General features: G+C 39.6%; 1 protein-coding gene across 10 annotated transcripts in view; it reads left to right on the plus strand.

Moving 5' to 3' along the window:
* Positions 1-24,744, plus strand: part of NR2C1 (nuclear receptor subfamily 2 group C member 1) — a 102,139-nt gene that overhangs the window by 28,169 nt on the left and 49,226 nt on the right. For 4 of the 10 annotated variants that reach the window (XM_048835559.2, XM_048835557.2, XM_048835558.2 and 1 more), the window contains 4 exons: positions 1,949-2,024; positions 13,397-13,504; positions 17,807-18,037; positions 21,562-21,643. In XM_048835559.2, the coding sequence (XP_048691516.1) occupies positions 1,971-2,024; positions 13,397-13,504; positions 17,807-18,037; positions 21,562-21,643 (475 nt within the window). In that variant the 5' untranslated portion in view covers positions 1,949-1,970. The remainder of the gene's footprint in view (positions 1-1,948; positions 2,025-13,396; positions 13,505-17,806; positions 18,038-21,561; positions 21,644-24,744) is intronic. The other 6 variants (XM_048835555.2, XM_048835560.2, XM_048835561.2 and 3 more) reach the window with 3 other exon arrangements.

A 24,744-nucleotide genomic window follows, 5' to 3' on the forward strand; every position in this document is an offset into this window, starting at 1 on the left:
TTTAAATACACACCTGAAGAAGTTTGGATTAGTCTTTACTCTTCCCTCATTTGTACCTAGTAAATTTGCTGGTGGTTTAGAAGTGCTCTGCAAAGTGAAAACATGTTTCCATTTTCTTTCTTCCTCTCTGTCAGCAGAGCTAGAAATGCTACAGTGCGTGCTGGTGGGGGTTGAGGTTCTTTCACTATTCAAAAAGGAACAGTCTGTTTAACTTCAGGCGTAGAGTTGGCTCCAAAATGAATCTTTGGCTAGTAGTTTGGTCATGATACAGTGCCTCTGGGACAGGGGATATGATGTGGTGAGATTGCAGCAAGGATATAGGGGAAGTGAGAAGAAATGGCCTACGTATCTTAAGCTTAGTCTACATTCAGTTTTAGTACTGGTATGATTATTTGGTATGGGGTGTGATTTATTTATCTATTTAAACCAAAATATTAAACCGATACAAATTCCTTGTATGGTTGCAATTATACCAGTATAAAAGTACCTAATACCAGTGGTTCTTAACAAGGGGTATGCTTACCCTTGGGGGTGCACAGAGGTCTTCCAGTTGGGGTACATCAGCTCATCTAGATATTTGCCTAGTTTTACAACAGGCTACCTATAATGCATTAGCGAAGTCAGTACAAACTAAAATTTCACACAATGACTTGTTTATACTGCTCTATAAGTTATACACTGAAATGTAAGTACAATATTTTTATTCCAATTGATTTATTTTATAATTATATGGTAAAAATGAGAAAGTAAAGCAATTTTTCAATAATAGGGTGCTGTGACACATTTGTACATTTATATCTGATTTTGTAAGCAAGTAGTTTTTAAATGAGGTGAAACTTGGGGGTACGCAAGACAAATCAGACTCCTGAAAGGGATACCGTAGCCTGGAAAAGTTGAGAGCCACTGCCTTATACTCTGTATGTGCAGCTTATTTACTCTTCCTGTACAGGAATAGCTATAATGGTGTAAAACACCTTCATATCAGGGCAACTGTATCCACACTAGGGAGGTTATAATGTTTAACTATACTAGTATAGTTAAAGCAGTACAACTTTTGAGTGTAGACGAGGCCTCAGTATAAGTGTATTGGCTTGGTACATAAAGCAGATTCAATTTCAAGTGCTCAATCGACTTTAATTTAGGTTTTGACATTAATTTAAACAAGTGGTTGCAATGCTTCACAACTCTTATGCACCGCACCCTTCTTACATATTGACTAATGTAAAGATGTAGATATGTGACCAAACCACCCTTACATATGAACATTTAATATTACATAACAGTGGTTTACACCGTGTAATGATCACAGTTTTGTCACTGGGACTGCTTTGCACACTTCACATGGATGAGGGAGCAGACTTGAATCTCAACCAAATTTCTGCTTTTTAAAGCATACTGTGGCCCCTAAAGTGAATATGATATTGGCATCATCTTGTTCCACAGATCTGTTTTCACGTAAGAAACGTCTTCTTTTAATGACAAATATACATTTTTAATTACTCCTGTTAGTGCTGCTAAACCAGTACAACTTCAGCAGAGCAAGCTGTACAAGTTGACTGGTACAGCAATGGAAACATTGGCTTAGTTCTAACTGAGTAAGTTTTTAATTAGACCTTCAGTGGATCAGAATTGATGGTAATGATGTAAAAGCCAAAGAGAACTCATTAATACTTTGAAAACTTGCTGTGAGTTGTAGTTCTGCTGGAACAAAAATCCAAAAGTAACCTAAGAAACAGCAAAATTATATGAAAGCCCTTGAAACACAAACATGGATCTATATGATGCCATTTCTACAGAGTCCTGTTTAGAGCATAACCACACTTTAAATTAGTTGCTGGGCTCACTTCAGTAACTGTGGCTATAATTTATTTATGTAAATAATATTTTCCCCCAGATATTTTCATCTTTAAGGTTCTAGATGTTAAGAATCTTCTTCTTTCTTTGACAGGAAATTCTGGTGATTAAAGATCATGGCAACCATAGAGGAACTGGCCCATCAAATTATTGAACAACAAATGGGAGAGGTACATATACATATATCTATATATTTAGTCCTATTTGAGACAAGTTGGACAATAAAGTATAATACTGATATGTAAAGATCAAAGCCACAAGAGAGAATGGTCTCTAGTGGGCCCAAAGCTCCAGAAGACCCTCCCATAGAAGATTAGCAGGAACCCTGTTCTTGCTATCTTCACGTCATGATGCAAAACTTGAATCTTTGTCAAAGCATTCCCCAAAGAAACTGAGCTTAAAAAAAAGTAGCAATATTTTCAAACGTAGAAATCATTGAGTAAATCAGTGGTTGTCTTCATAGAGCTGTTTAGTCATATGAGGCAAGCTTTCCTCTCTTCTAGCATCAAAATTGCATTCTGGATACAGTGCCTGAATATTACAGTAATAGGTGCTTTTAGAAATGTATGAATAGATAGTAAAAATTAGTGTTGTCAGGATGTGTGTGTGTGTGTATAAATATAAAACACTTAAGGATTCATTACTATATGTTCTGTTCAAAATCAGTACAAGTGTGGTTATAAGAAAAATATATAAAAATGGCACCTGTTTACTGGAAATTTCTGCTCTTAGTTAATTTAGATTTGTCTTACTTTACAGTCAAGTTAAGTATTGCAGGTGATTTCAAGTTCAATTCATATCAGTTTTAACGTTGACTAGAAAGGTTTCCCCCTTGGATTGCTAATTTTATATATGTTCTTATGCTACTCTCATAATTAAGTGGCATGACTGCCATCTGTCATGTGTGGTTTATCCTTTCTCTCATCCTCTTCCCAGAGGGAGGGGGGTTGGTGTGTGTTTAGGAGATTTTGAGCGGGGTTGGCTTAGTTTTGTTTGAAGGTACACCCTGGGTACATGTTTATGTTAGAAAAGGCAGGTTGAAGAAATACATTGCACTTTGGAGCAGAAGGTGGTGAGGTTTGATCTTAGCAACTGTGGGAGTTTGTTCCACAGTCTTGGACCAGCCCCTGAGAATGCTCTGTCTCCTGAACAAACAGGCTTTATATGGTAGCAAGTTCTCTTGTGTCTGAGGGATGGAGATGTTGACCTAGTCTTCATACAGGAGCTTTAGTCAATCTTTTAGATATCCTGGGCCCAGGCCATTGAGTGCCATGAACTTAAGGACTGAGACTTTGAATTTGACTCCAGAATTCAGTCAGTCTGTGAATTTTTAATATATTTTTTTTAATCTCTCCTCCCTGAATCATTCTTTTCACTGTAGTAATAAAGTTTATATCCAATTCAAAAAGAGCAACAAAAGTCAAACTCATACTCAACAGATGGGGAGAGAGAAAGCCAGCCACGCTGCTTGTCTCTCTCCTTTTCCTCTTCAGGGGAGAGGCCACTTTAATTAGAATAACAGGCCCTATTTGCTCTTCCTGACAGAGACCTGGCCTGGTATTCTATGTCAGTTCTTGTATTTTAGTTTGTTTAGTAAGAGCACACCTGTCTTCCTTTATCCCACAGTTAAAGTAGAGGAAGGGAAGCAATTGAGCTGTTTGCACCACTGCTAGTAACCTCTTTTCTTAAACTTGTGTGGGTTTGATTGCTTTGATGTGCGAAATAGGTGGAGCTTGTTTTTGACTTCTGACGTATTACCAGTAGGTCCAAACAGGCTTGTACGTTGCTGCTACAGCTTGCCTTTGTAAAGACAGACTTCTAGCATAGTAAGCAAGTGGTGCTGAAAACATTACTCTCTAGAGGATTTCCAGATACTAATAACTTAACCTTTTATTGTCCAGTTTTTAACTACCACTGTTAGATAAGGTTAGTGAGAAAGTGGTATTGGTGCCAATATAAAAGAGCCTAGATCTATTGAAGAAACTTTCAGTTATGTCTTGATCTTGTAGGTGTATCTTACTAGTCTGGTGTCTGATGTGACTAGTATGGAGACTGTGCTGTTATCTATGGCTGACTACCTATTGATGGAAAGGATATTCTGTGGATTGTTTCTCTGAGCGATCTCAAAGAGTAGCTGAGTATTTGCTCTTCCTCCTTAGGGTCACTTGCATATGAGGCTCTATCTTGTTACCTTTCCTGTTCAATGTGTATTTATGGTTGCTAAGGGAAATAGTGAGACTGTTCATCCTGGTACAGATGACACTTGTATATTTTCCTTTTGTTATATCCAGATGCAGCAATATCTGTTGTTTTTTCCAATGTCTGAAAGAAATGAAGTAAATGGGAACAAACTGGCCTCAGAGTCAGTGCTAACAGGTGGAGGGAGATATCTTGACAAATGAACTGCGTGCTGAGTGCAGATTCTATTTTTGTGTGCACTCACCTTTGCCAATATAGTTTGGAATTTGGGAATTATGTAGAATCCAATGTTGTTCTTGGGTTTTCAGGTAGCAGCCTTTTTCATCTATAGTTTACCTACAGGATGCAGCTATTCTTCTCTCTGGTTATACTCATGCTGGATGCAAGCTTGTGACTTGCCCTTGGAAACCATATTTGAAGCTGCTTAGAAGTTGAGTCAGTATTTCTAATAGCACTTGTAATTCACCTGAACATTAATTTTCACTGAATTCATAAGCAAAATCCAGTTTGGGGTATACGTGCGCAGAGACCTTTTTTCCCTACCTTTTAAGAAAACTGAGGATATTCACAGACCTGATGTTTCATTAAGATATCGGAGTCACTAATAGCAGTTAGGGTAGAAACTAGATAGTAACTAGATCAGAGGTGGGCAAACTATGGCCCGCGGGCCACATCCGGCCCGTGGGACCGTCCTGCCCAGTCCTTGAGCTCCCGGCCTTGGAGGCTAGCCCCTGGCCCCTCCTCTGCAGCCCCCCCTCCCCTGCAGCCTCAGCTCGCCGTGCCGCCAGTGCTCTGGGCGGCGGGGCTGTGAGCACCTGCTGAGCAGCATGGTGGTGTGGCTGGCTCCAACCAAGCCACGCGGCTGCCAGTCCTGCCGCTCTGAGCGGCATGGTAAGGGAGCAGGGGGTGGTTGGATGGGGTGGAGGTTCGGGGGGACCGGTCAGGGAACGGGGAATAGTGGGGGTTGGATAGGCATGGGTGTCCCGCGCCTGTCAGGGCTCGGGGCAGTCAGGGGACAGGGAGCAGGGGGAGTTGGATCGGGGGGGGTCCCGGGGGGCAGTTAGGGGCGGGGCTCCCGTTAGGGGGCAGTCAGGGAACAAAGAACTCGGTGGGGGGGTTGGATGGGTCAGGAGTTCTGAGGGGGGCAGTCAGGGGGCGGGAAGTGGGAGGGGGCGGAGAGGGGGCAGGGGCCAGGCTGTTTGGGGGGCACAGCCTTCCCTACCCAGCTCTCCATACAGTTTTGGAACCCCGATGTGGCACTCAGGCCAAAAAGTTTGTCCACCCCTGAACTTAATTATTGTTTATAGACCATTTTAGAAATGACAAACCTGTTAAGAGCATGATCTTTGGAATAGATTGCAATGATGTATTTTGTAAAACCTCTTAAATATATGCAGATTAGAAGCAAAAGAAAGTTTTTTATTTTTAAAAAAATTCTGAGTTACTATTTAAGATTACCTATATGAAGCATTACATAGAGTACACCGTCTCATAAATCTTTTGTCCGACACTATCCACTTCCTACCAGGAATGGGGTAGTTCTTATTCCCAAAGCATGGTCAGGCATTTCTGCCAGTAAAGAACTTGTAATAACTGTCTCTCATAATTTGTGGAGCTGTAAAGTAATTCCATAGTAGTTTATCCATTTCCTCATTTGCTGCCAAATTCCAGTTCCAGTTAACATCTGTGTAAGCAAATAAGTATCCACCACAAATATGTAAAACTTGATATTTAACAAATACACTGGTTACACTGTGACAAACAGTATTGAATGTTTTTGTTAATGTATCCATGAACAATATCAAGTTTCTTTCAAAGGTTTAAAGTCATACTGCTGCATGTCAATAATTAGCAGTTTCATCTTCTGTAAAGTGTATCTTTGAGAGCTTTAAATAAACAACTGTAATTCAGTCCTGGAATAAATAAGTAATTCTGTAGCTACAGTTTAGGAACCATCATTGCCAGTATAAGAGAACATATGAAGAAGGACCACAGAACACTAAAAAGAAAAGTCTAGAGTAAGAAACGTCTATGCAAGGTATCAGGAAAGCATCATCTGCCTGTAAATTACCACCAGTACAGGTCATTTGGAGGATATTTCAGAAAATTTTGCCTTAAAGGGGTCTTTTCTTTGCAATTATTATATAAGTCTAAAATATTATGTATTTGTACTCTATTATAATATCAATAATGAATCCTCTCATTTCTGCTTGAAATTTCTTCATTATAATCTTTAGCCAAAAAAGTATTTTGGGAAGCCTGAAATTAGAGAAAGTGTTTAATTTATTAGAGGCTGTAAAGGGGTTTTACTTTTGTAAAGTCTGATTTTTTTTTGTAATGCAGTATTGCAAAAATGAGTTGGTTTAGAAACTTAATTTTTTATATATTCAGTAATCCTAGGAGAAATCTAGTGAATAGAGACATTTTTATTAGACGAGTTCAAATCTTGGGCATTGCTATTAACTATAGAAAAATGAACATCCGAGAGCTCTTGGCAGAGTTTATAGACCCATTGATCAGTTTTATGGAGTTTACAAGCTCTGCAGACAAACAACAGAATTTGTAAACTGTATAATCAAAATAATTCCAGTATGAAGAGTTTGGAAATCAACAGAGATTGTAAATTCCTTAAGACAAATAGTTGTATGCAGCGGTGTTGTGGTCATGTTAGTTTTAGGATATTAGAGAGACAAGGCAGGTGAGGTGATATCTTTTATTGGACCAACTTCTGTTGGTGAGAGAGACAAGCTTTCAAGCTATACGCAGCTTGATTGGTCCCTTAGAATTTGTACTAACTACTTCTGCTAAACTATCTGTGTGTTCTTGTATTTAGCTGTGACACTCTTAGTACCTTTCTCAGACCTGAAGAAGAGTTCTGTGTAGCTCGAAAGCCTCTCTCTCTCTCACCAACAGAAGTCGGTTCAATGAAAGATGTTACCTCACTCACCTTGTCTCTTTAAGTAAATAGTTCAAGTTTAAGGAACTTGGAAACTCTAGAGACACAAGCTTCCTCTATTCCACTGTAAACTAAAAAGTCCAATCTACCCTGACCATCCTCACTACAGAGATGAGATATAGCACTGTAATTACTAACCTCCTTGATGTGCAGAACGTTAAATAAAACCAAGTAACCAGCTTGATCTGAATTAGGCAACTAATGACCTTCTCTATTCCTCGGAAAGGACAGAGAGTTGACATGAATACCATGTTATGTTTCATTGTTTAGAATTTCAAAATTTTTAAAAGTAGTTGAAATACCTACCATAGTTGCATGTGTATGTTATATAGATTAATGGTGATGTGTGGCAAGGTTGTTTGCAGAGATGACCCTTGCCTGCTGATAGTGGGGGCGGGGAGCAGAGTAAGGGCAGCCAGCTTCAGCAGTGTTACTGAGCATGCTCAGTAGAAGCTAAGCAGCAAATCTTGGGGGACATGTGACCCTGCATGCTCCCCCATGTGTTGCCTCTGGTTGTTTGGTAACCTTAATTCATAATTTCTTGATTTAAAAAATAGTTTTTTGTTCTACAGTATTTTAGTTAGATTTTCTTCTCCAAGAAGTAAAAGTGTGTATGTGTTTATAAACTATGTGTTCTGTACAGTTACATGAGCCATGTAATGCATTTTATTTATATTATAAACTGCAGAATAATGTGATAAATTTATAAGTCACCTTTGGCTACTTAACCTGTAAACTGTCCTCCAATTCAGATCTACCAGGTCTACTTTCTCTAGTACAGACCTCTGAGCAGATTCAAATAGCCATTGTTGCTGGATTTTTTCTTTGTTTTTTTCTGAAACAACTTGTGAAAAATGTGTCTTCTCTCTCACCTGAATATGGCATGTATCTTCCCCAAAATTACCCTTACCTGAACGACAGGACGGGGGTATTCAGCTGTAGAGCGGTGACAGGTTTAGGTCTGCCAGCTTGCAATTCTTTAGGGTTAGTTTTAGGAACTTTTATACTTCTGGGAAGAGAAAATTGCCAGTGGAATCCAGCACTTGTTTTGAGCTATAATTTATTTTTAAAACTGTTATTGCCTTTGAATAAAGGTGTATTTTATCTTCCATCCTATCTTTTCTCCCTTTTAATTTTTTGCCAAACTTAATGATTTCTGACCTTCACTTAGAAAACCACTCATAGCTAGGGTCACTAGAGTTTGCAATGGCTCCACTGCATGAAGGCAGGGTATACAATTCCTCTACTGATGACAGTAATGTTGGAGTTTTCAGTTACGGAGATTTACTCCTCCAGTCTTAGAAGTCCTTGTTTCAAATAAAGTGCATACATCTGTTTGAGGATCTTGAGGAAATTTTACGCTGTGAATTCTGTTTTGATGATGATACTTGGGCATAAAAATGAGAAGATACACTTTAAAAATTTGCTATTTTACTGTATTTTCAGTGATGTGCACGGTCAAAGTTATTGGATACATGATTTGAAGCACACTAATGCGCATTTAAAAAAAAAGTCTACATTCATATTCTAAGAAATTGAACAGTGACCAAATCCAAAGGGGAAATGTGTGGTGAGATTTTCTAGTCCAGGAGTCTCCAAACTTTATGAGATGAGAGCCATATTAGATTTTTGAAGGGGCTTCGCGGGCCGAAGCAACTATGAAAGAAATTAAATACATGCAAAATATATGCAAAATCGTTAAAAAAATGACACTACTCTACTCTGTGTCAGTGTTGCATTAAATTCTAAATCAGGTATAAAAGTTAATTGATGTAGGTACTGTGAAATCACACAAAATATTTGTCAATACATTAAAAATCATTTCACATTTTTTTTTATTTCTAAAAACTCACACATTTGTATCCTACAAATACACATATTAAAAAATAAAGAAATATTTTAGAATTAGTGAGAAGTATGGTACTGATGTTTTTCTGACAAAATTCCATTTAGTTGTGGTTCAAAGTTAGTGTTCCCTATCATCAAAATTGATTGTAAATGTTCATCAGACAAGGTCGATCTGTAGTTGGATTTCACATATTTCGTCATAGAAAATGTTTTTTCACACACATAAGTAGTGCCAAACACTGACATTAATCCACGGACAAAGTTTTTTACATGAGCATATTGATCACTTGGCAGGCATTTATAGAACTACCAGATTTCCTTCCTTATATTTGTCCTTCGACACGTCATTCGATTGCAGGTCAATTCAGGTGTCAGTTTTTCGAGATCGCATTCAAATGGGTTTTGGAAGATCCGTATTCCTTCTGCATTTCACATCAAGGTCACTTCACTCATCTGTAGCCTGCCTGTTTGCTTTTCCTTGTACTTGCTCGGGTGCAGCAGCAACTTTCCACTAAGTTGGCTCCCCTTTTGTGGGGGACACTGGTTCCGGGGGGCACGCACAGCTCAGCTGAGCTACCCCTTCCCCCGCGAGCTGCTGCCAGCAGCCCCCTGCCTGCTTGGCATGCCTACTCAGCTGCAGCCTGTCTGCGTTGTGCTGATGGGTATCTATGCCTGCCTGTTTGCTTCTCCTGCTTGGCTGCAGCAACGACTCTCCCCTAAGTTGGCTCCCCTTTTGGGGGGACACTGGCTCCCAGAGGCACTCATCCCTGCGCACAGCTCAGCTATGCTGCCGCCCCGTGTGAGCTGCTGCCGGTGGCCCCTCCCCCTGCCTGCTTGCATGCCTACTTAGCTGTTTGCCGCCTCTCCCCTGTTGGTTGGAGGGCCGGACAAATGGAAGCCCAGGGCTGGGTCCGGCCCGCAGGCCGTAGTTTGGAGACCCCTGTTCTAGTCCGTTGCTCATTGACAGCAGTGATGCCACTGGCCTTAGCAGGGCATTCAGAAGTCTATTATTTCTTTATGTATTCTGAGACAGCCAAAAAAGACTTCCATTTATTCTCAGTGGATGAGACACCATCTCACTGTTGTTGCTGATGAGAGGCTTTTTTTTTATGCCTCTCTGCATCATAGTGTCCTGTCTTTGAGAATACGTAGATAAGTAGATGTCTTTTTGCAACAGATAATAGTCATACTTAATCAATGTTAGTTATTATTTTGCTGGAACAAATTATCTAAATTGTGACTAAAATTCTTAAATTCTAGGATTATAAATAATTATTTCTGGCTCAGATTGGCTTGGTAGATTTAATTATAGATAGATTTCTAGAGGGGCAACTTGCTGCAGTCCTGATTCTTTATTGAGAGCTATATATATATGCAACAATGTAGTTTGCAGTAGGATTTATATTTTAATAGCTCAAATGGATCATAATTAGGGCTGTTGATTAGTCGCAGTTAACTCATGCGATTAACTCAAAAAATTAATTACAATTAATCGCACTGTTAAACAATAGAATACCAATTGAAATTTATTAAATATTTTTGGATGTTTTTCTGCATTTTCAAATACATTGATTTCTATTACAACACAGAATACAAAGTATACAGTGCTCACAAATTGATTACAAATATTTACACTGTAAAAATGATAAAAGAAATAGTATTTTTCATTTCACCTCATACAAGTACTGTAGTGCTATCTCTTTATTGTGCAAGTGTAACTTACAAATGTAGATTTTTTTTTTGTTACATAACTGCACTCAAAAACAAAACAATGTAAAACTTTAGAGCCTGCAAGTCCACTTAGCCCTACTTCTTGTTCAGCCAATCGCTAAGACTAACAAGTTTGTTTACATTTATGGAAGATACTGCTGCCTGCTTCTTATTTACAATGGCACCTAAAAGTGAGAACAGGCGTTCACATGGCACTTTTGTAGTCAGCGTTGCAAGGTATTTATGTGCCAGATGTGCTAAACATTCATATGCCCCTTCATGCTTCGGCCACCATTTCAGAAGACATGCTTCCATGCTGATGATGCTCATTTAAAAAAATACTGTGTTAATTAAATTTGTGACTGAACTCCTTGGGGGAGAATTGTATGTCTCTTGTTCTGTTTTAGCTGGATTCTGTCATATATTTCATGTTATAGCAGTCTCAGATGATGACTCAGCACATGTTCATTTTAAAAAACACTTTCACAGCAGATTTGACAAAACGCAAAGAAGGTACCAATGTGAGATTTCTAAAATTAGCTACAGCACACTCAACCTAAGGTTTAAGAATCTGAAGTGCCTTCCAAAATCTGATCAGGACGGGGTGTGGAGCATGCTTTCAGAAGTTTTAAAAGAGCAACACTCCGATGAGGAAATTACAGAACCCAAACCACCAAAAAAAAGAAAATCAACTGCTGGTTCCATCTGACTCAGATGATGAAAATGAACATATGTCGGTCCGCTCTGCTTTGGATCGTTATTGAGCAAAACCCATCATCAGCATGGACACGTGTCCTGTGGAATGGTGGCTGAAGTATGAAGGGACATACGAATCTTTAGCACATGTGGCATATAAATATCTTGTGATGCCGGCTACAACAGTGCCATGCAAACTCCTGTTCTCACTTTCAGGTGACATTGTAAACAAGAAGCGGGCAATATCTCCGGCAAATTGTAACCAAACTTGTTTGTCTGAGCGATTGGCTGAAGTAGGAGTGAGTGGACTTGTAGGCTCTAAAGTTTTACATTGTTTTACTTTTGAATGCAGTTTTTTTGTAGATTTTTGTCATGTAGGTCTACATTTGTAAGTTCGACTTTCATGATAAAGAGATTTCACTACAGTACCTGTATTAGATGAATTGAAAAATACTATTTCTTTTGTTTTTTACTGTGAAAATATTTGTAATAAAAAATAAATATAAAGTGAACACTGTACACATTGTATTCTGTATTGTAATGGAAATCAATATATTTGAAAATGTAGAAAACATCCACAAGTATTTAAATAATTGGTATTCTATTATTGTTTAAGAGCACGATTAATCGTGATTAATTTTTTTAATCGCTTGACAGCCCTCATCGTAATTGAATTGTGCCAAATAATTGATTAAACCATCAAAAGTACTAGAAATAGTCAAAGCTCTGTGTTGTGTACATTATACTTGACCTAATGTATGTGGAACTTTCACCGGTCTAGTTAGTATTATGTTTGTTTGTTTTTTACTTTAAATTCAAATAATTTTGCATTGCCTCCAAATTTTAAATTTAATGTGCTGCAGATTTTTATACTAAAACGAGTAAATGACTGGTAGAATTTGTCAGGGGAAAGCTCAGGATTATAACAGCTGAGTAGAGAACAGTTGGCCCCAAGGAGATGTGCGAGGTGGCTTTGATTTTTTTATTTCTGGGAAGCAGTTGAGGAAAATGGTATTGGAGAAGGGATGCATCTCCTCTTTCTCTACTACTTTTGAGCAGAGGCAGGCGATTTAAAATTTTGAGGGGAGGAGCTGAGTTTCCATTTCTTAACTTCTTGAATTTTGGAAGTAAAGAAACAGCAAATCTGGAGACCAACATGATATAGAGTGCACACATGAAGTAGGATATCAAAATTAAGATGGAGAAAGGTAAAATACCATTATTTTTTCCCCTCTCTCTTTTCTCTTCTTGTGGTGTCTCTCAATATCCTTCTCTTTTGTTCTTTCTTGTTGTTTCTTCTTTTCACTGCTTTAGCTGACAGCTGAACAGAAATGGACTAACACTGTGCTTCTGCACATAAGTGCTTCCATCAGTTCTACTGAGCCCTTAATTTAAAGGTGCTTCCATGCCAAAGCATGTCCCTACTATAAAATCATAGAATCGTAGGACTGGAGGGGACTTTGAGAGGTCATCTAGTCCAGTCCCCTGCACTCACGGCAGGACTAAATATTATTCTATGTCAGGGATGGTCTAGATGAATATAAACAAATAACACAAGTATGGAGGGACAAAATTAGAAAGGCCAAGGCACAAAACAAGATTAAACTAGCTAGAGACATAAATGGTAACAAGAAAACATTCTATAAATACATTAGAAGCAAGAGGAAGACCAAGGACAGGGTAGGCCCGTTACTTAATGAGGGGGAGAAAACAGTAACAGAAAATGTAGAAATGGCAGAAGTGCTAAATGACTATGATTCATTTATATCTGTCCATTCTTGCAGATACAAGCTAGAGCAAACAGGAAAATAAGCAGCTTGATTAAAGTGTATTCTGTATTTGTTGATCAACAATTAATTTCCCCCAGTCATGTTTTGCCATAAATATATTTCTGACCTTTGGATCCAAAATTGTGAAACGGCTTTAAAAGTGTGGAACCAGTAGAGCTTTCTAATGTACAAAAGCTAGCTAGTAAAATTAGGTTTCATGCTGCTACATTCCCAATACAGTACCAGTGTCTCACTTTGAATAATATTTTGCTGACACATCTGAAGCTGGTCAAACCTTAATTAATGTGGTACAGCAGTATTTTCACATAGCTGTCATTCCAATTATTTATTTGTTTGTTTCTAGATTGCGCATTCCCAAGGAACTGTTACTCAAACACTAATGGATGGGACAGCACAAAGAATACAAATTGTCCCAGCGGATTCAGGTCTCTCTTTACCACAACGCATACAAGTATGTTTAAACTAAAATATTTTGAAAGAATCTGTGAACTACTTTACTCTGCCTGTTTTTGTGCACCCTTCCTTTTGTGAACGCTTAATAATCTTTTCTAAAATGTGAAAATTTTACCTTGGAGGCAGAGACTCCTCCTTTGTCTAGTGGAGCTGTAGGACAATAGGGGTGGGGCTTCACATTGTTTCTTGCTTTCTGAGATGAAGACCTGCATAAGAAGCACTTACACAGTGCCTTGTGTGTCACTCATAGTCTCCTTCAGCCAGTAACTGAAATGATATGGTTGGAGTCAAAGCTGGCTACAAGGTCTATTCTGTGTTTTAAAAAAAAGAAAAAAAGGTACCCAGTTTCTACTCCAAGAGTTTACCTGTTGAACACTAAAGAGGTGGTTCAGTCTGTTACAAGGCATAATGTAGTAACACTGTTAAAAGGCTGAGTTATTTTTACATTTGGTAATTCAGCATATACGTTTGAAAGGCTTTGTGGTGTATCTTTGGAAAATACTTGTAGATCATAGCAAGAAATATATTTTTCTTTATATTATCAGTACACCATGAAAATGTGTTGTTGGCCCACTTGTTAAAGCATATTGGTAGGGAATTTTTTTGTTGGTTACACTGAGAAAAATCCCCCACCCCAGTAGAATACCTGATAGTGTGTCCATATGACATGGTCCCCCCCCGCCAGAATTGAGGCTCCATTCAGGGTTAGCAGGCCACGCTCACCGGCTGCTGCTGGGGCAGTCTCCCCCCACCCCAGCAGCAGGAGTTTTGGCGGGGGCCTTCAGGGCTAGGGATTGGGGTGAGGGGCGGTGCTTACCTGAGTGGGAGGCTCCCCTCCCTCAGCTCCTAGTTGCACATGCTGCCTCTGCTGGCAGGCACCACCCCCGCAGCTTCCACTGGCTGCGGTTCCCAGCCAATGGGAGCTGCAGAACCGGGGCTTGGGGTAGAGCAGAGGCTGCACGTGTTGCTCAGGAGCCAGGTAGGGAGCCTGCCCCAGCCTCATCAGCCCACCCCCCCTTCCCCCCCCGAGCACCCATGGCGCTCACCCCAGCTGTGTCCCTCCCAGCACCTGTGGTGCCCCCCGAGCCACCCCTCCCCTCCCCCCAAGTTTTAGTCAGGGGTGTATAGTAAAAGTCATGGACAGGTCATGGGCTGTGAAGTTTTGTTTACTGCCCGTGACCTGTCTGTGATGATTACTAAAAATACCCATGAGTAAAACGTAGCCTTAACTAGAGAGGACCGGAGAACCACACTTTGTAGGAATGACTTATGCCTCCAATAAATCAGTCAGCCAGTAGAAGCTTGGTTGCGTGTCATGTTGGGGGCTTGCCGGGGTTGGCGGGGGGAGAGGAGGGTTGTGTTTAAAAAAGTTAAGTATTTTCTGGAACCTTCAAATTATATAGTAGCTATCTAGTGTAGCTGGGTGATGTTCTTTTTCTGTCTCCATCACCGCTTCCTTTCTCTGGTTTGTCACTCTCACTTGTTGCATCTTATCTCTAATTAGACTGTAAACTCTTTGGAGCAAGGACTGTCTCTGCTATATGTTTGTAAAGTACCTAGCATACTGGAGTCTCTAGGCATTACAGCAGTATAAACAATAATCAGTAATAAATAATTGGAGCTGGTTGAAAGTAGTTTTTTTCCATTGAGAAATGAAGTTTTGTTGAAATTGTCATGTTCTGCAGGAAAGTGTCAAATTTTGATAAAATCAACAGGCAAAAAGTTCAAATGTTTTGTTTTGACTTTTTCGGTTTGATTTGTTTCGGTTTTACTTTTAATACAATATAAAAATCTAAATAATGTTTTTACACCCTGGAAACACTATGGAAATGAAATGTTTTGATTGTCCCAAACTGAAATATTTCAAAATTTTCATTTTGTGAGAAACTTCAGAATTTTTTTTTTTTAATTGTCAGAATTTCCTGTGGTTCCCAACCAGCTCTGTAAATATTATGTCAAAATAAAATAAATTGTATTGAAATAATCCTTTACATTTGAACACATTATTTCCTAAAACAGGCACGTTGAATGACTTATGTATGTCGCTAGTTTTTTCATAGGGCAGTTTCACAGATAGGTTAAATTACTGTCCAAATGGAATCCAAGGTCTCCAAAGAGAAAATATTGTTAAAAAGCAGCTTGAGGATATAAAAAGCAGCCAAGAGAAATTTAGCCTGGAATACCAGAGATGTGTAAATTAAACATTACATGAGAAAACATATATTTTAAACATAAAACAATGAATAATTTCCATATTTAATCAAATAAATACAATGGCAAAGTTCAGTTTCAAATAATTAAGAAATATGTTGTTATTGAACTCTAACAAATTAACATTAGAGGACTAGTGTGTTAAGGCTTTATTCTGGTTACTAGATGTTCAGGTCATGATACTGCATATTGTTCTGCCAGGATGGTCCCCTGCACCGAAGCAGAGCCTCATTGACTTCACTCGAGTTCTATGCAGTTGCAAGGATCCCACATAGAATAAGTTGTGGGAATGGCACTTTTCATTATTAAAATTGTCCTTTTGTATAATGCATTTTTCATTTCAAGGAGTAGGGTTTGCGGAGGGGAGCTTTTTTGTAGACTTAGTGTTCTTGTGTAGACATTAAAGTAACATATGGTAGAACTCTATTAAAGTACTGATCATGCAGTGAGATCTGTCTGGGAGCCCTATTGAAGAATTGGGGCCATATTCACAATAAAAAGTAATTTGTGAGTTAGCAAGTTGGTAACAAAAATAGAGGAAAAAAGCAAACATGCATCATAAAATGCACTTCTGTTCGTTTATTTGTCAACTGTAATTCTTTATGATGATGCTTTTATAGGATACTAATAAATGTACTTAGTAGTGTAAAGTGCCTGCCACACTTTTGCGCACTGCAGAAATAATGCTGTAGTATATTTTACAACAATAATAAAATCCTAGCAATATTAAGGCAGCTTTTGTAAATTTTAAGTTGTTTATTACTGTGTAAGAATTGAGGAACATTGCAGATTTTGATAACAAAATGAAAACTTCCCCATTACCTACCACACCCCTTACACCACCAGACACACTTGCACCTATTAAAAGTATGGAAATAAACTATGAAGGTAAGGTAGGTAAATATTCAAATACACTCAATCTCTTAAATAAACATGATATACATATTTGAAAAACAACGTTAATCCTTCCCAGATTTGCAAATTAGTGTTTTGAATTTAGTGGGTTGTTGAATTAGCTTTTTCTTTAGAATTCAGTGGTATTTTACTGTATCTAAAGTTTTAAAGGTTTACAGTCAAGCTGTATTTAGCTAGCTGTGTCTATGCATAGCCTTCATGTACAAGGCTATAGATCAGGGAGCCCATGTTGTTCTTTCTACTCCTGTGCACTCTGCTCAATATTACATGGCACAGGTGGATGTCCCCCAGCATCACATAGCCTTGTGGAGAGTGAAAAATGGGGATGTTTAAAAGTGTAAAATTTGTATTTATATATATAAAATGAAGAAAGGGTATTACCAAGTTTGTCAGAAGATGATAAACTATGCAGTTTAGCTAAGGGCAAGTCAGTGAGGCTGTACTACAGTCTTTATTTAAAAATAGGAAAGAAATGTCGTAATGATGCTGTTGATCTGTTCTTGATTGTCAAATGAAGAATAAAGCAAAAGAAGTTGTTTTTGTTTGTCAAACAAAGAAAAAAAGGTGGCAAAGAGAAGGGTTAGTGTTCTGTTCTCCTGCTTCAGTTTAATTTTTCTGTTTGTGGTTGTAAAAGTATTAAACTAATATATTCAATTGAAATAAAATAGTTCCTTGCCCTTATTATTCTAAATTAATAAAGTCAGCACTGAAGTGTACAACCTGGGATTAGGCAATGAAGATAACTCATTAAGGACCTAAACCTGTGAGGTGCTGAGTATCACTTTGTGGCATGCTGTGTTCTTAGCTCCCATTGAATTAGGAGGGAGCTCAGCACTTCAGAGAACTAGGGATTGAGCCTCAACATTTATATCCATATTTTGAACACTTCATAATTCATAGCTGTTAGGATCTGAGGTTTTTGTTTGGCCCTCTGTAAAAATATGGGCCACTTGCAAAATTTGAATGTGTATTCAGGTTCAGAGTTCAAACACTGTTACAGTTTGGGGTTTTTTAGATTCAGGGTTTTTGCTTGAATTTAACTCATTAAGAGGCCCAGTCCTGCAACCACAGAAGTCAAAGGCAAAACTCCCATTGACTATGATGGTGCAAGAAGGGGTGCTAAAAAAACATGATCTTGAAAGACCATAACAATTTGAGATAAATGTATTATCAGATTGTCACAGATCAGCAGACGGGCCAGAAGATTCAGATTGTTACTGCACTTGATCAGAGCACAGCAGGCAAGCAGTTCATCTTAACAAATCATGATGGCTCTACCCCAAGCAAGGTGATCCTTGCCAGACAAGATTCCACTCCAGGAAAGGTTTTCCTAACAACTCCAGATGCTGCAGGTGTCAACCAACTGTTTTTTGCATCCCCCGATTTATCTGCACAACACATCCAGGTAGAGGATCCACTTTATTTCATAATATTAATTCAGATGGGATAGAAAGAGATGTTTTTCTTTCCAAATATTTTCTGTGCTGGTTCTATATTTTCAGTATTCTTGCTGTTTACATTTCCCTGATAGCAAGACTCGGAGTTGTTGTTTAGAAACAATGAAGAAAATGATTTGTTCCTTGAAAGTTATTATTTTTGAATTTGTATTTCATGAGCCAGGATATAAAAAAATATAAATGCGTAGTTTTATTTGTAATGTTCAAGCCAGAACCTTCTTGTCACAGCTCTTGGGATAGCCTTTTTGTATTTCTGCCTCATTGACTCTCCATCTGTTTTAAAATATCATTTGAATACCATTTTCTCCCTTGCCTTTACTACTTAATATTTCATTCCTCTTGCTTCCATTTTTATTTGCCATTGTAACTATTTTTTAACTGAGTAAATAATTGTTAACTTAGACAACATGTAGACAAAGGAGGTGGGAAGGGTAGGAGAGAGTGTTATTGAGATTATGTGGTGAACTTCAGCATGTGTTTTGTTGTGTCATTTTTTGTATTTTTTTTTTTAAAGTAAACCTCAACAAGGGTAAGTGTCAGTTAGATAAGGTTTAAAGTGATTCCAGCATAAAACAGTTTGAGAAGGGATTTCAGTGGTATAGCTACAGTGGTGTAAGTGGTGCAGTCACAGCCAGACCCACGAGGTTATGGGGGTTCAACCAGACAAGTGATGCTCCCACACTTTAGCTGATGCACAGGTTTGCAATGCCACTCACTCAAATTTGGCTACGCCAACCTTCCATCTGATGGAAGGGCAACAAGGCCAAATCTGATTAGCGTTGCAGTGTAATACATGGGGATGCAGCGCGACTCAGGTTTGGTCTGGCCGCCCCTCCTTCATGACAAAGGGGTGGCCAGGCCACATTTGAGTGGCGCTGCTACCCTGAGTACCAGGTCGTAATGTCACTCATTGCTCAAATTTGGCCTGTGCCATGTGAATGCAGGGTGGGCAATGGGAGCCAGCAGAGCTAATGGGCAGCTAGGATCGGGAGTAGCCTGGGATGGAAACAGAGCACAGAGCTGGCGGTGGGCGGTGGGTGCTGGTGAGTGGCCAGGAAGGTCACTGGGGTGAGGGGCTGGGGGGGCTTTGGGTGAGTGGGGAGTGTAAAGGGGCTGCAGGGGGAAGGGTTGGGGGTGAGTGGGGATGTTGGTGGTAGTAGGTTGAGTTGTGGGAGGCACTAGAGTAGGTTGAGGGTAAGAAAAATTTCCGATTTTAGAATCTGGAAGGGGGCCCCATTACTATTCTTGCACCAGGGCCTTGCTTTGTTACACCACAGTGGGATTGAAAGGATAAGAAGGTGGAGGAATGTCAGACTGGATTAGGGAACATGATCTAGTTGTATGGGTAGTATGGAAAGGGGACATAAAGATGAGATCTAATTGTGTAGCTTATACAGACCAAAAGAATTGGGGAGGCAGTGGAAAGAATATTTTATAATTTTAATGCTTTCACAAGCAAACATGTAAGGCCTATGGAGTATATGCATTTCTCTGTCATTTTCTGTTAGGGCTGGTCTACACTGTACATTAGTGCATACCAACTGGGGTATAAATTCTAGTGGGCATCAGTGTGTCACACACTGACTGACCCATGTGGACCCTGCTGGCATACATTAGAAGTTCCCTAGTGTGAGCTGATGTAGTTCTGTTTCAAATAATACTGCATTCGTGCATGCTATGGAATTTTTAGTGCATACCAGTAGGGTCCATGTGCGCCAATTACTGTGCGACAAGCTGTGCACAGTATAATTTACATCCCAGCTGGTGCATACTAATGCATCATATAGACAAGCCCTTAGTGAAATGTGCAGTAACTACCTTTTAATGGGAAGCTAGCTTTTAATTTTCCATTCACTGGACATGGGGCTTTCATTTAATTCTAGATACTCGTCATGTTCTCTCATACCTTTTCTAACTGCTCCTCCCGTTTGCAGTTTTGCACAGTCGTTATTTTACACCTTCATTTGAAGCAGGCTTCCGTTTCCTGTGCGCACGCACACTGTTCCTCTTTCAAATCCTTCCTTTAAATCCACATATTGTGGAACGCCTTCCTTGATTAATTGTTTCATCAGTAGTGGCTCTGCATCTTCTTGAATGGCAACTCTTGTTCTGAGTGTCATGTTTGTCCAAGGAAAATTTTCAGCTCTTTTGAGCAGGGACTTTCCCTCCTCTTGGGCCAAATTCTGGAGTCCTTTCGTAATCAAAACTCTTTATGACATCAGTGCAGATTTTGTCTACAGAAGGACTTAAGGAATTTCTTTTATGTTATGTATAATTCCATGCACAATTATAGCACTAAATAATAATAACAGATGAGGTGAAATGAGAAATTAATAAACCAGTGATGTTTTGTCATTGAGCCAATTTTTTCTTTAAGAATGTTGATGATGTTAAATTAAAAGAAACTTCAGTGATGTGTAATAGCAGTAAAAGATTAGAGGTAATATCTTAGATGCTGTTGCTAAATAAACATTTACTTATGGGGAGTCTGAGAGGGAGAGAATTTTCAAAGCACTTTTTAGAAATTCTTGTAACATTTTCATTATTTCTCTTCATAGACTAGGACTATCACCTTCCTCAGTAGAGCTTTTCTTAATTATATTTATCTTCAGAGCCCCTGTTTTGATTGTGTGAAGCAGGACTAAAAGAATCAACATTCTTATCAGGAAATGGGAAGTTTCAAAAGTGCTTCTAATTTCCAATGCTTTTAATGGGAATATCAATTCTTTCATTCCTGCTTTGCATTGTGAGATTGTTAAAATGATTCCTAGTTGTGCAATCATATTGTCCTTTTTAATTGCAAGCAGTGCTTTATTATTATTTATAACTTTTACAATATCTCAGCGCGAAAGATCTTTTAAAGAAGAAATAGAAAGGTATGATTCCTACCCTGAAGTGTTATTGCTATGAGTCTAATTTTAGACGTGATATAGTGAATGAGGGTAACAAATATCAGATGGGGTTGGGGTGAAGCAAGACAAGTTACAGTAATAACATCACAGTTACTCAGTTTAGAGGCATTAGTGCCTCTTGGTAATGAGTAATTCAATTAAATATATTGTGTTTTCAAAATACTTAATCATTGGTTCACTCTTGTGAGCACAGTGAAAGAAAAGAATGCTAAGGAAAGATTGGAATGCCTGTATGACCAGAAGGCTTGACAAATGTAGTTTTCAAAAATATAAGTGCTTTCTTCAAAAATCTTCTCTGGGTAAGATTTGTTTTAATACTTTTAAAAAAGATTTTGATAGTTAAGTTTAGGACCCATCCTGAATAGGGATCTGCATTGGTGCAGCAGGCAATAACACGCAGTCAACTCTTCGGGCCATAAATGGTAATTGAAGGGACTTGGTGCTTCACAGGATTGGGCCCTTAGTTTAGAGAGAGGCATTTTAAGGGAGGGATTGGCTTTTATTTTTCATATTTTTAGGGTAGAGAGAGAAAAGTGAAATAATTTTGTACTTTCTTCCAGATTTTAACTGACAACACTTCCACTGAACAGACCCTAAATAAAGTATTTGATCTCTGTGTCGTATGTGGAGACAAAGCATCAGGTAAATTCTTCAGCAGGACCACTTTTTAAAAGCAGTTTCAAGCTATTCATTCTTCAGAAACAACGTAATTTTTTAAATACACACTTTTTTCACTGGTTAGTTACTTTTAAATAAAAAGTGGATACAGTATAAAGACATACCTAATGTAGTTGGACTGTGTGTAGATGGGATTTATTAATTTTAGCTTTAATAATTTGCATTTGTTTAAACAGTCCACTTAAAGCAATTTTCATATGTAGTTTAAGCCTATCCAGGTCAGTATTATATTTTTATACAACTACAGACACTGACCAATCAAATTACTTGATTGGCTGCAAATGCATTCTTAATTGACTGGCCATTCTGGCATTTTTGTAAAAGAAATGTTGTACAGTGGACTTGTCCATTGTTACTTTTAAGTGAATTTTTATTATTATTCATTTTAAACTTAAGATATCTGTGAAAAACCGTGCTAGCTGTTTATAATACAAAACAGACGCAATCAGGGAAGATCATAAAAATGTATTATAAAGTGCTCTTATGAGTTTTTTGTGCTAAGCAGTTTGAGTCATCATTTTTGGAATTGCCCAAACGCTAAGGACACTTTATAATTCCACTAAGGTAGGGTGTGTGGGGGGCGGGGTGTGTATGTGTGTGGGTGTTATCAAAATGGAATGTTAAGATAAAAGGGGAAAAGCCAAAAAAATGCCCTTTGAAACAGTATTAGGGGACTGAAGAGATGGAAGGGGGTAATGAAAGTAGGGAACCAAATGCCAAGTGTGCAGTGGGGGCCAGGGAGTCTGTGGAGAGCTGTGCTGCCTATCCCAATCCTGTGCCAACTCTCTCTTCTCCCGATCCTTGCTTCCCTCTGATTCTCTGGGATGTGTTAAGCCTAGCAGCATGTTTTCCAGGGTCTGTCAGAGTTGGACTGCGCTCAGGCATACCTCCAAAGGCTCACTAAAGGGAGAAGCTTCTCTTTAGTAGAGATGCAAGCCCTGTTTCTCAAGTATGGTTTGACTGCAAATTTCCCCTCTCTCTCTGCACCCTGGAAGGGGACATGGAAAGGGAAGATTTTAGCCTAACTTCTGTGAGAACTGGCTAGAATTAGCTCCACTAGGGAAGCCATTTCTCCATCTGGCAGTCTGTCTGATTTGTCAGAGCAGGGGAGGCTAAAGGAGAATTGATAAGGATGCGGCGGGCAGGGGTTGTCAGAGAGGCAGCTAGAGTTAAGAGGCTGCTCAGGTCCTTAGCTTGGGAACCAGGGAGAGAGCGACAAGGCAGAATGTCTCGAGCAGGGGTGGGCAAACTTTTTGGCCTGAGGGCCACATCGGGTTTCCAAAATTGTATGGAGGGCTGGTTAGGGGAGGCTGTGCCTCCTCAAACAGCCACGCGTGGCCCGGCCCCCAAGCCCAATCCGTCCCCCCCCTGCTTCTTGCCCCCTGACATTCCCCCTGGACTCCTACCCCATCCAACCCCCCCGTCCCCTGACGGTTCCTGTCCCCGGAACTCCTGCCGCATCCACCACCCCCTGTCCCCTGACCGCCCCCGGAGCCTCCCCACCCCTGACTGCCCCCCGCCGCCCCATCCAACCCTTCCTCTCATTCCTGATTGCTCCCCCAGGACCCCTGCCCTATCCAACCACCCCTTCTCCCTGTCCCCGGAACTCCTGCCCCCCGCCGCCTCCCCATCCAACCCCCCCTCTCCTTCCTGACTGCCCCCCCAGGACCCCCACCCACATTCAACCCTCCCTGTTCCCCGCCCTCTGACCACCCCAACCCCTATGCACACCCTCGCCCCCTGACCACCACCCTGAACTCCCCTGCCCTCTATCCAACCCCCCCTGCTCCCTGCCCCCTTACTGCACTGCCTGGAGCACCGATGGCTGGCGGCAGTACAGCCACGCCCCCAAGAGCACCGGGTCAGGCCGCGGCTCTGCAGCTGCGCTGCCCGGCCGCTCAGAGCATTGTGCCAGCGGCGCAGTGAGCTGAGGCTGCGGCAGAGCGGGAACAGCGTGGGAGGGGCCGGGGGCTAGCCTCCTGGGCCAGAAGCTCAGGGGCCAGGCAGGACGGTCGCACAGGCTGGATGTGGCCCGCAGGCTGTAGTTTGCCCACCTCTGGTCGAGAGACTCAGAGAGGCTGTATCAAAGAGTGGAAATACTCTGCAAAAAAACAAAACTGTCACCCTCCAAAGTAAAAAATAGAACTAGTATGATAAACCATTTTATTTATAAGTATTTATTTTTAAAGCTACCTTATTTGTAGTGTGAAACTCTGTATGAAATGTCATGTGTGTGTGAGACATTTGAGATGGTTATGTTAGAGGGATCTGAAAAAAAGTTAGAATCTCTGGAAATCTCTTCTAGACATCTGAATGGAAGTCTCTAAAGAATGAGTAAAGTACCTATAAAATTAAAGTTTATCCTTGAATTAGTCCACATTTGAAATTGATTTCTGTGAATTGTCCTTCTTAATTAAAGGCGCAGCCATAATACCTTCATAATATGTATTTTTGAACATTTATGTGTGGCCTTGCTTTTTAGATTTTAGTTCTGGATTATAAAATTAACAGTATGTATAGTAGCTGTGTCTAAATGACCAAGAGTGCCTTAATCTGTAAATGTAGTATTCTTGTTTTTATTTTTTTCAGCTAAGCAGGTTTTAAATAATGATTTTAAAAGAAAAATCTGAATTTTAGGAACAGAATAGCACAATGAGAAAAGCTGTGGAAATGTTGAATTTTTGATTGATTTAGCAAATGTTTTGTTTACTTGCATCACTGAATACTTTCATTATAAAAGAGAATTATGGTTTTATCTTTAACACAATTTAAAAAAACAAAAATCGATAGTTTTGAAATAGTAACAGATATTGTCATCAGATGCTTAAATACATACTGTCTCCTCTTTACATATGCAGTCTTTCTGTCATCTTTAAATCGTGCAATTATGCTGCTAAATTCTATGGTAGATAATAAAAGAACTTGATTTGAGGGTCACTGAGAAAAATTAGTAAAGTATGTGTAATTCAAGAAACTAAAGTAGCTCATCCTAATGCTCTTGGGGAGGGGGAAGCCAGTTTTTTGGCTTGTCTGCTATTGCTAGCAACAAAGACACTGGAGTCAAG

The sequence above is a fragment of the Caretta caretta genome, chromosome 1, assembly GCF_965140235.1.
Source record: "Caretta caretta isolate rCarCar2 chromosome 1, rCarCar1.hap1, whole genome shotgun sequence".
NCBI classification, from domain to species: Eukaryota; Metazoa; Chordata; order Testudines; family Cheloniidae; genus Caretta; species Caretta caretta.